Source organism: Limanda limanda, chromosome 4, assembly GCF_963576545.1.
Source record: "Limanda limanda chromosome 4, fLimLim1.1, whole genome shotgun sequence".
NCBI classification, from domain to species: domain Eukaryota; kingdom Metazoa; phylum Chordata; class Actinopteri; order Pleuronectiformes; family Pleuronectidae; genus Limanda; species Limanda limanda.
The window spans coordinates 21,181,477-21,193,754 of NC_083639.1; the positions used below are offsets into that span (position 1 = coordinate 21,181,477).

General features: G+C 41.3%; 1 protein-coding gene across 1 annotated transcript; it reads right to left on the bottom strand.

Moving 5' to 3' along the window:
* Positions 1 to 334: 334 nt before the first annotated feature.
* On the bottom strand, positions 335 to 9,377 carry si:ch211-117k10.3 (Krueppel-like factor 15). The gene is made up of 3 exons (XM_061069441.1): positions 9,301 to 9,377; positions 4,931 to 6,106; positions 335 to 2,831 (listed from the first exon to the last, which is right to left on the bottom strand). Exons 2-3 carry the CDS (start codon positions 6,037 to 6,039, stop codon positions 2,663 to 2,665), a joined length of 1,278 nt encoding a protein of 425 aa, XP_060925424.1. The 5' UTR covers positions 6,040 to 6,106; positions 9,301 to 9,377; the 3' UTR covers positions 335 to 2,662.
* Positions 9,378 to 12,278: the final 2,901 nt, after the last annotated feature.

Consider the following 12,278-nt stretch of genomic DNA (forward strand, 5'->3'; position numbering starts at 1 on the left):
CCTGCGGCGGAAGATGTGTAGACTTTCTGCTGTCCTGATGTAATTGGGGACCTAGTTCCAGTTGAGTGGTGAGGGAGCAGTGAGGGAGCAACAAGCCGATTGGCAGATGCAAAGCAGAGTGAATGGGCGGGGGTGTACGGTTTGACCATCCGTACCATTACTTAACTGTACTACACTTTTTTCTATTATTTTTTTAATGTTAAAATTTATGTCCAACCCCAGCATTAACTTCATTACAAATGCTAATATTGCTGTCTTTGAATATTTGAATGACAGATATTTCCATTTGGCACCATTCAAATGAGCAACAATTTTATTAACAAAAGATACAGCATTTTATTTTTTGTTATTTATTTCTGCAAATAGGAAAATAGCATTTCTGGTATTCAAAAAAAAACAACAACAACAAATACACAGGCAGGACTGAGACAGGAACAGAGAGAATTGCATGTTGAGCGAATACAGGTCTGGATGTAGGTCAGTAGATGCAGCCTGGGGAGGCTCAGACACAAAGAGCACCCTGGTTCAGACAGATAAACATGTCTGACCGTCTGTCCACTCTGAACAGGTTTCTATATTACTAAGAATTGTTGTTTAAAAATAATAAAACCTAGTTTGTCCATAATAAAAGAGACAAAGAAAAGAGGATGGGTGCGATGTAAAAGTCTGCACTGCTACATGCAAAAGTGCTGTACTTTGTTAAGTTCATCCAAAAGCACATATGTTGTTCAGGCTAAGGTAAGATTGCCATTAGCCTGCAGTTTGTAGTCGTAAGTTGCAGTTACAGAAAGGTTATGTGGAGCTTTCGGTTATACTGTCTGTGTGTGAAGCACGGGTGGGTGAACAAGCACCGAAGTGATGAGTTCAAAGAACACATGATAATATTATCTGCACATCACAGTGGAGTTTACCCATCCAGAGAAAATAAGCTTTCCTGTTTTTTGGCATCTTAAGGGTTCTGATACATTTTTAATGGAACGTCCATTATAGCACGACGACCATTTCTCTATTTCCACGAAAACAAGTGCACTTGAAACCAGCAAATTCGGCTTAATGGTTAGAGAATTGGGAAGAGCGGGACTCCAGATCCCGCACCATAATCAGCCTGACACGTCGTTGGATCAGACTGATCACAGATTGATGACGCTACAATCAAACTCACAAAAAAGACCGGACACCTCTCCAGAAACACCACTGAATAGCTTAATGCACTGATCGAAAATCATCTTTGATAAAAAAAAACATCTACATAATATAAAGGCTACAAGCTGTACACGTTGTCCTTAACGTTCAGTACACATTATATTGAGTATATGCTAATACACATGATTGGATAGATGTTAGCAACCTTTTCCAGCTGTTAAAAACTATTAGCTCTTCCTTGTTGCTATAACCAACAGAAAAAAAAGTGTTTACAGTAACTGCTACTGTAAGTAAGAAAGAGCAGCACTTTTTGAACCATCGAGCACTTCTGAAACATGGAGCCAAAATACAATATACAGGCCGAGTAGCTCATAGGCCACGTAAGTCGGCTGCACAACGATTTCCAAGAGATTTTCTTAGAACAGCTTATAAACTGTCACACACTGAGAGTGTAATTATTCATGCTCTCACAGGGCCACAACTGGAATTTCTGGTTTGGCTACCCTCAGCACGGAATCACAGTTCAATAAGAGCAGTCATATGGTAACTTTATCTTTAACAGTAGGATCAAGTGAGGTTTTGCCATATGGACAAAGGCATTGATAGAAAGTAGGGCAGACTGGGACTGAGCAAAGGCATACAAAGGGTCAAAACAGGAAGCATTGTGGTTGGACGAGTAAAGGCCAGGTTCGGATTTTTAAAAACATCAGAGTTTAGGGAGAATTAATCTGTGAGCATAGCCACAAGTTTAGTATGACTGAATCAATGTCTCAGCTTTTACTCTTAATATCAAGAGTCACACTGTTCATTCAGAGTGAACTGTAACTCTGAAAATCGAAAATACTTAGAAGAGTCTTCTACTGCTTTAGTCACAATTTCACCCCACAGGGATGTCACGCTCTGACACATTGATAGCGTCTATCGCATGCCTTATGATTAATACACAAGGCAAGATTGTGATGCTAAAGACAATGTTTCACTTTAACGATACACAAAAATATTGGGAACCTTCATCCGTGTGGACCCTGAAGTTTGGCTTCAAGACAGACGGGCAAATGCAAAAAGTAGGAAGGAGATAATATAATTACAGACGCTCCCATTACTGTTACAGCACCACCCTACACTCAACAGCACCTGGTGGTTTGGAATAGGAACAGTAGTGCAAGCAGAGGTGGAAAAAGGGGGCCTCTCTGTAAGACTTTCTCCCGCTATATATGTTTTGTTTTATGTCTGTCTGTGTTGGAAGGTCAGGAAATCCACTTTTCCTGAGGTGGCTGTTAGCTCTGTATAAGACGAGCTGCTCAGACCAAACAAGTGAAAAGTAAACAGCAGGGAGCAGAGGAGAACGCAGAAACAATGAGTGCGAAAAACAGCAGTCAGCTCTTAAGATTTTTCAGAAAAGTTCTGCCCGTGAAGCACCAAAAGTCCTGAGGGAGACCCTGACCCCACCCTGGTAATAAGCCGCCCTGGGCAGACAGGGTGGGAGGGTGAGGGCAGGGTGCAGGGCCAGTTGAAGGTATCACACGGTGGCTCTGATAATCCTGCTGGGTCTGGAGCCACGGTGGACCTTGGTGTGTTTGGATAAGTGGTCGCTGCGGGCGAACTTTTTCTCACACAGCGAGCACTCGTATGGCTTGATGCCGGAGTGAGAGCGACGGTGACGGGAGAGTTCGTCAGACCGGGAGAACCTGTCGACACAAGAGCAGATGGGTGGTGTAAGGAGAACAGTCACAAAAGAGAAATAAAAGGACGCCATGCTGAAAGGTTAATAACAACATTTATACAATGGGGCAAAAAATCTGTCATTAAGGTTATAGATGGGTTAAGTGTTTATAGAAAGGTGGACATTACTTATGGAATCAATAGGGGAACATTGGGATTGATAACTGAAACTAACAGGGAACTGTACTGCAGTTTATAGCATGAGGTCATCTAATAAAACTTTATAAGGAATATGGACACTCTTTATATATATTGGACTGAACATTCATGTATTTGGGAAAATGATATATATCTTGCGTTTATTTGAATTTTAATAAGTTAGTGTTATTTTGTTTATGTTCAGGGCTGGGATCATTTCAATTAGTTTGGATTTACTTTTATACAGATATGTCAGATTGTTTGGATAAATATGGTCATATAAATGTTGTAACCCCTTGTAAAGGAAACATAAGCTGCAAAGCATTTGATGTTGATGGGGTTGAAAAAATGATAAAATAAAGATTACATTTCAATGTACGTCAATATCTTTTGAAAACCCCTTGAATGACCATGCTGGGACCCATTTCTATAGTTACTTTCATCTGTTTAATTATTCATGCACTAGACGGGGATGACAAATGCCCCACAATACCAAACATAATGAAAATGGTAGCATTCATAGCATGTATACTTTTTGCCAAGAGTCTTACGTTGCAATGATGGATAAGTAAGCTACAGCTGACAGCAAATCCCTGATGATGGTTTGAAATCTCCACTCATCACATTGTACTTAATGCAACTAAACGCTGCAGAGATTTTAATCAGAGCTTATGTTGAGTGATCGTTGGCTAAACTGAACTGAGTCTATATTAATCCCAGGTGAGTGTAACACATCAGTTAATCCATGGTTTACATTTATGACTATCCCGTCATTCAGTCATTTCTTTGCGGTAAGTTGTGTAAAGTCGTTTTAGACAAGAACTCCGGAGGATGTCCAAAGAATTGGGTCCGGACTTTCTCCAGAGTTTGTCTTTCACACATGCACAACACAGCAGGAGATTCTCTGCTCAGACATGTTCACAACAACACAGAAATCTCTGGAGGACGACTGCTCTACCCCTCAGCCACATCCAGCTAAAAGCTTTCCTAACATCTTTGTAAGTGTCTTCTATGTGTGTGAACTGCTTCTTTTATTCGACATATTTATTTTTTATTTTTTATATTTTCTGTCTCTTATGGCAGGATTTCCTGCTTTGTTCTCACATCGGTTCATTCAGACAATTTCCAGGGTATTTACTCAGGGGCTGGCAGGGGGAACTCCAGAGACACTTCTCACATGCAGCCTCTCCAGGATCTGGAGATTCTCTGGAGTTCACTGCATGTCTGAAAGCAGCACCAATGCATGGGCTAGCTAAGACATGGGAACAATAATTGTCCTCCCTTAAAATAACCATTACTGCATTTTCACTGAATGATTAATTACATGTTTACAATCAGGCTAACTCATTAAAATATGCAGTAATTCATTATGGAAAGTGGCATTAGAATGTGCCTGAGGTCACCCCCCTTTGATTGGCTACTTTTTCCCTCTAGCTGTGTTCTTCTTACCCTTGTGGAAATCTTTGTCTATTTTTCTTGGTAACATTTTCCTTGGTAACATCATTTCACTGGTGCCTGAAACAACACAACTCAGAAATGCAGGCCCTTCCATCAACGAGTGGGAAAATCTCCCTATAACTCACTGTATTCCTTAAATGTTCCAGTGTATATACTTAAGGGGGATTTATTGGCAGAAATTAAAATATGATTATATGATTTTAATAGCGCAAACTCACCTGAAACAATTGTCAAGTTTTACTTTTCTTAGAATGAAACCTTTATGTTTCATGTTTCTACAGTTGCTCAGAATGGACAAACCATACACTAGCTCTGGAGGACCTTTCTTGTTTTTATGTTACCTGTAGGCCATCATACATTCTCCTGCAAGCTCATAGATGCAAATAAATCCTTAAAACTGAAACTTTAATCGAAACCCTTGATCTTTGTAACAATTGTTAAACAGTACAGTTCACATTATGTCACATACCTCCAGCCACACTCAGGCCAGTTACACGTGTACGGCTTCTCTCCTGTGTGCCGGCGGAAATGAGCCTTCAGATGGCTGCTCTTGGTGTACATCTTCCCACAGCCTGGGTGCGCGCACTTATGGACCCTCTCTGTAGGAGGCCCTCTGCTCACCCGAGGAGCCATGGCCTTCAACAGACCACTGGCCTGGGAACTAATCGCAGCCAGACCCATAATCTCTACAGTCCTCATTGTGATGGGCAGAGGGGCGATCTTCACATACTTCTGGTCAGCTGACTTGAGATCTCCACTGTTTAGTGATAAAATAGTGGTGGGGCCGGAGGGCCCCTGGGGGGCTAGCAGGGTGACATTTTGTCCCGTGGCGCCCTGGAGCCCCATGATGAGATGAGTGAGCCAAATGCTGTTTTGGGCCGCGGGGGGAGAGGCTGCCGGGTTCTGAGGCTGGGCCAGAGGTAGGGACTGGAGCTGGAGAACCAGCGGAGCACCCAGGAGCATGGAGGGGGTTAAGTTGGATGGTGAGGGGGTTACTTGGCCAGAAGGGGAAGGGTCAGCTGGGCTGGGGCTGTTTTGCTCATTGTGAGGTGTGTTTGGGCTTGAAGTGCAATGGGAGGCACTCATCCCTTCATCACTGTAGGTGTCTGAAGAGGAGGACGGGGGCGTAGTGGAAGATGGAGAGTTACCGGAGCTGCATGGGAGAGGGCAGTCCTCCTCTTTTGGGACCATTAACACCTCTTTGACCAGCTCCATCTTCTCTCTCAAGAACTCTTCTATGTCCTCCATGGTCGGGGAGAAATGGGAAGAGGGGTCAAAAGAAAATTCTGGCATATTAGGGTCCTGACCCTCAGGTTCCTCTTCTTCTGCTGCCTCTAGAAAAATATGCAGGCGAGAGCCATCATCTTCATCTTCCTCCTCCTCCTCATCTTCGTCCACTCCGAGGCTGGGGCTGTGCGTGATCCACAAGTCCCCTGCCTCAGGGCTGTCGCAGGAAGCCAAGCTCGCTCCCTCGCTGCAGGCTCCGTCTCCCAGGCCGAGGGAGCACATGCTGTTGCTGCTGCTGTCCCTGAACAGGTCATTCTCCAGACTCAGCGTTCTGCTGCTGAGAGACACCATTGATGCAGGCCAAACACAGAGGAGAGGATGTTGAGGAAACTTGACCCAGAAGCCGAAGCACAAAAACCTGCACAGGCAACATCAAGAAAGGATGTTATTAAACAGCCTTAAGTATGAGCAGAAATTTACCCAAATACATTTAACCCTCTGCTGTGAGTTAATTAACAATACATTATTTTTTTATATCAGTAAAAGAAAACATATCACATGATGGTGAATATCTCAGATGACAGAGTTATATCATCAGTTGTGTCCTACGGGTGTGTCTTGCTCAGAGCAGTCACTGACATATTAACCTGTCGGTCCCTTCAGAGCCACGCTGCCACTTCCAGGTCGTATATGATCAGAAATTATTTACAAAAGTCTGTGGTGATTTGATCAAACACAGCTTATTATGGAATTATGCACGATTTTGCACATAACAAACTATTATGATTCATGTCTTAAATTAGATATTGATATGGGCCATTTGTACTAAGGTCATTTTAATCTCAGGGCCCCAATATTAAGACTTTTCTGTTGCTACTAGTGGTGGGGAAAAAAATCGATTCTGTTCAGTATCACGATATTTTGCACCCGCGATTATATCTGTACTGTAAAACAAAGTATTGCAATATTTTTCTTTTTTTTTTTTACAATTATATATGTAACAGCCCCTGGCTGGCAAAGCATGACGAGGAGAGTTTCAGAGTTTAAAAGATACCTAGTGTGTATGCAGAAAGGATGTTCTCCACTGCAGGAGATATAGTAACGGCCCAGAGGAGCACTTTAACATCTGAGCATGCTGACCAACTCCTTTTTCTGAACAAAAATGCCAATATTCCCAAATGAATTTAACATTTTGGGTCATGACCTTGCAGCCAACTGGACTGGACTCTACAGTACACATTTGTTTATTTTTCTCAATTTGATTGAAGCTCTAGGTTACTCTTATTTATATGATTATTCTCAGGTTTATGTTACTCTATTATGTCTGCTTGATGTTACTGTATTGTATTTAAATAATTTTAAGTTATGTGCTGGGAGCTCAGCGTTCATGTGAGAGGTCTCCTATTCAGAAAATAATTACAAAGGTCCTGTGTCCTGAATGTTCAAGGACAAAGTTTTTGCACTACCCTTTCTTAGTTTTTGCACTTCAGTTAATGTGTAGAAGACAATGTTGTTCACAGAATTAAATGTGACATTTGAAGTGAGTTGAGCAGTCTTATTTCCCTCTTTTTGTAATGCCTTTGAATAATATGGGGGACATGAATCGCAATACTTGCAGTATCGCAATATATCGCAGTATCGCAATACTATTGAATCGTGGCCCAAATATCGCAATGCTATTGAATCCTCACATATTTGCCAGTTCCCACCCCTAGTTACTACCATGTGAAAAGTTAGATATTGATATCTTGTTAATCTTATCACGTTTGGTACAATAGACAGATAGATGGAAAGATAGATATTTCACAATACAAATTACTAGAATAAAGTTAAACTTGAAGTAGCTGGCAGACCCCTGTGAGTGTCTCAGTGTCGTCTATCAGGTCCCCTAATTCAACAATTGCCCAAACTTCAAAGATGACTCATCAGACCTGTTTTGTTAAGCTCACATCATGGGATATCTCTTGAGGCAACAGCTCAAATTGACCCAGTCAGTGTCCCATGATGTGGTGAATGACGCTCAACTGACATATTAACCTGTGGGCCCCTTCAGAGCCACGCTGCCACTTCCAGGTCGTATATGATCAGAAATTATTTACAAAAGTCTGTGGTGATTTGATCAAACACAGCTTATAATGGAATTATGCACGATTTTGCACATAACAAACTATTATGATTCATGTCTTAAATTAGATATTGATATGGGCCACTTGTACAAAGGTCATTTTAATCTCAGGGCCCCAATCATTAAGACTTTTCTGTTACTACCATGTGAGAAGTTAGATATTGATATCTTGTTACTCTTATCACGTTTGGTGCAATAGACAGATAGATGGAAAGATAGATATTTCACAATACAAATTACTAGAATAAAGTTAAACTTGAAATTAGGGCTGGGCAAGTTAACTCGTTTTAATCGAGTTAACTCATCACTTATTTAACTCAATTATTTTATCTCGCATTAACTCAGGTTTGATTATTTATTGTTTAATTGTGAAAGTCAGGCTTTTATTTTGTGAAAGTCTGTTGCTGACTGCTGTGGAACCGGAAAAAAATAAAATAATTGGCGGATAAACAACCATGGATAAGGGTACGGAGCTTTCACATGGCCATTTTCATTTTAAAGTCCTTCCAGACGGCGGAGTCGACAGAACCAAAGTAATTTGTAGCCACTGCCATGGCGAGTACTTCCAGTCTAAAATATCACCTAAATGCAAAACACACAGTTGATATCAGCAAATCATTCAACGAAACAGCGAGTGGAGCGAGGCTTCGGCAGACTACGTTAGACGCAGGGAGGAGTATAGATTTTTCATAACGAAGAGGATAACATTAATGCCCTGGCAATGAGCTTTAATTTTGTATTTGCTTTGATAACATTGTTAAGTTGAGATTTACACTGAATATTTTATTTAACTGCTACTGTATTAAATGCTGATGTTAAAAGTGTTTGCACAACATATATTATGGCACTTTCGTTCATATGGCAGGACATTGAAAATAAAATTGCGCTATACACTACTTTTTAATTCATTATTGGATTTTGCGTATACAAATGCGATTAATCAGGGAAATCATGCGATTAATCGCAATTAAAACTTTTAATCGTTGCCTAGCCCTACTTGAAATAGCTGGCGGACCCCTGTGAGTGTCTCAGTGTCCTCTATCAGGTCCCCGGACCTCGAATAGGACAGCAGAGTCTAAACAGAGTCCAAACAGAGTCCTCCCCCCCCGGTAACACCGTCTCCATGGGCTTATGTACAGGCTGGTTGTTGCTGCTGTCAGACCGCCAGGCACATGTTGCAGCGGGGCCTCGCACTCCAAAGTGCGTGGACCAGGCGCTGCACAAACACGGCCCCGCACTGTGACGCACCCAGAAACATGTGGGGGGGGGGGGGAGAAGTCCCTGTGAGGAACGCATCGTCCCGCACAGACTCACAACACGCTGCTTGTGAAGGAGGCGCGGTCGACAGCGAGGCGCCTGAACGCAACTGCGCCTGCACAGGAATCAATCCACCAGCCTCAAGTTCGCCTGGGTCATAAAAACAGGATCTACTTCTCCTCAGCCTCCGTCTCCGCGGACGAGGATCCCGGACATTCGGCTCGACCTACCTTGCTCGGCTCGGCGGAGTAACCCAGCGCCGTCGATCGCTCGCTGTATCTCGGCCTTTCCTGTTCTCCTCCGTCGTGTTGTTGTCGTGGAACGCTCACACATCCCGTCCTTGCCACGGCTCCATGTTGGCATTCCTTCTCCCAGCGTCACGTGACCGCATCGCTGCACAACTCGGAGGCACGGGTCCTGCTCCGCGCTTCTGATTGGCTGCGATCAACGGAGGCTCGCCCTAATAGTCGAGCCCCGATTGGCTGCCGCTCGATAGAGTCTGACTGCCATGTGTTCATGGTGGATCACAGCGTGCATGGATACAATGTGGTCTATTGATGGCGTACACAATAATGGAGGCACCTATTAATGTAAGAAGTAAGTATTGACAATAGATAGATAGATAGATAGATAGATAGATAGATAGATAGATAGATAGATAGATAGATAGATAGATAGATAGATAGATAGATAGATAGATAGATAGATAGATAGATAGATAGATAGATAGATAGATATAGACAGAGTACTTTATTCATCCCCGAAGGAAAATTAAGTTGTCATAGCAGCCGGTATATTTGAATACAATAAAATACAATACAATAGAATAAAATTAAAAATATTGAGGTAGAAAGAATAAAAAAAACCGAAGCACAAGATAAAATACAATAAAATACGCAGATAAAGTGCAGTGGCAAGATGATGGTAAAAGTACTGATGATATGATGGTAATGGTATTGTTAGACAGTATATAAGAATAGTACAGTATATATAGTATATAATATATATTTATATATGATAGTAATTATACCAATATAAAAGCAGTATATGGTAATAATGGCAGCAACAGTATATATAATAATAATAGTAATGGTGATATAATATCGTAATTATAACATGTACACATGTATAAATATGTGTATATAGACTTATGTATACAAAGAATATACAGCGATCACAGCGTGCATGGATACAATGTGGTCTATTGATGGCGTACACAATAATGGAGGCACCTATTAATGTAACAAGTAAATGGATTTGTATTTATACAGCGCTTTTCTAGTCTGATGATGACCACTCAAAGCGCTTTACAGTACAGTTTCACATTCGCCCATTCACACACACATTCATACACACATTCATACAGTGCATCTACTTGCAGCACTTTGTTATTCTATGGGGGGTTATTGAGGGTTCAGCATCTTGCCCAAGGACACTTCGGCATGCAGATGGTTCAGACTGGGGATCGAACCGCCGACCTTCAGGTTGAAGGATGACCACTCTACCCCTCAGCCATGATGATATGGGGGTTGTATGAAGCTGAGGTGGTAAGTGGACAACTGGGCTTTGTCTGCACCACGCAGGGTATTTGGGCAGGTCAATGGACCAATGTGGTTGGACAAGGTTCAGTATGTCTGTGGTTGGCTCTAAGCTTGTCAACCTGGAGGAGGTGGTGGAGGACAGGATGCTGGCAAAACTGCTGGCAATCATGGACAATCCCTCTCACCCCCTCCACAAAACACTGGACAAGCTAAGGAGCAGCTTCAGCCACAGACTCATTCAACCCCGCTGCTCTAAGGAACGATACAGGAAATCGTTCCTCCCAACCGCAATAAGACTGTACAACTCCTCTACCTCTGTCAGAGCCACCATCACAGAACTGCACTAAACCTGTCTCCTTGCACTCTGTACCCTGTACAACACTCCGCTCCATATACACTTACTTCACATCATATGTGATATGTGTTCATATAAACCATATTGATATTATATATCATTTTATACAATAATATTGTCTTTGCACACTCTGTCTACATATTCCTACACTCATAGTATATTATATTACCTATTGTATAGTCAAATACTTATATTCATACCTCTACTATATATCATACTCTCTGTATATTCTTTGTAAACATAAGTCTATATACACATATTTATACATGTGTACATGTTATAATTACTATTATTATATCACTATTACTATTATTATTATATATACTGTTGCTGCCATTATTATTATATACTGCTTTTATATTGGTATAATATATAAATGTATATTATGTTATATTATATACTATATATACTGTACTATTCTTATATACTGTCTAACAATAACATTGTATCATCATATCATCAGTACTATTAACATCATCTTGCCACTGCACTTTATCTGCCTATTTTATTTTATTTTATCTTGTGCTTGTGTTTTTTATTCTTTCTACCTCAATATTTTTTATTTTATTCTATTGTATTGTATTTTATTGTATTCAAATATACCGGCTGCTATGACAACTTAATTTCCCTTCGGGGATGAATAAAGTACTCTATCTATCTATCTATCTATCTATCTATCTATCTATCTATCTATCTATCTATCTATCTATCTATCTATCTATCTATCTATCTATCTATCTATCTATCTATCTATCTAAGTAAGTGATTCGAAATCCTCGCCATCAGAATAGCTTCAAAGATCTGAAAGCCTGGGGAGGAAGTGCACTCCTCTGCTGCTTAAGATACATTTTACATTTTTATTTAACCCACACACATGCACAAACATGCAAAGGCACACTCATGCAATTGAGGGAAATTTGTCAGAGCACACAGAACACATCCAGGTAGGTTTTTGTTGAAACTCTGTGGAGTCGAACCTTGGAGTCGAACCAGCATCGAACTAGAGACCTTTTTTCTGCCACTAGTCCACCGCACACATCCACAGACATGCACAGGCACACTCATGCAAGGGGAAATTCAACCTCTGCTTTTAACCCATCTGGTGCCAGACACATATGTTAGGGGAGTAAGGTGCCTTGTTCAGGGGCACTAGACAGGGTATGGAGAATCCTCTTGGATTTTTGGACAGATCAATCCAGGTTTGTCTTTTTGTTGTTTCTCCTTGAAGTCGAACCAGAGACCTTTTCTGCCCATAGTCCAAGTTTCTGCCACTAGTCCACCGCCTCTCTGCTTGTGTTGGGTTTGATGTTTG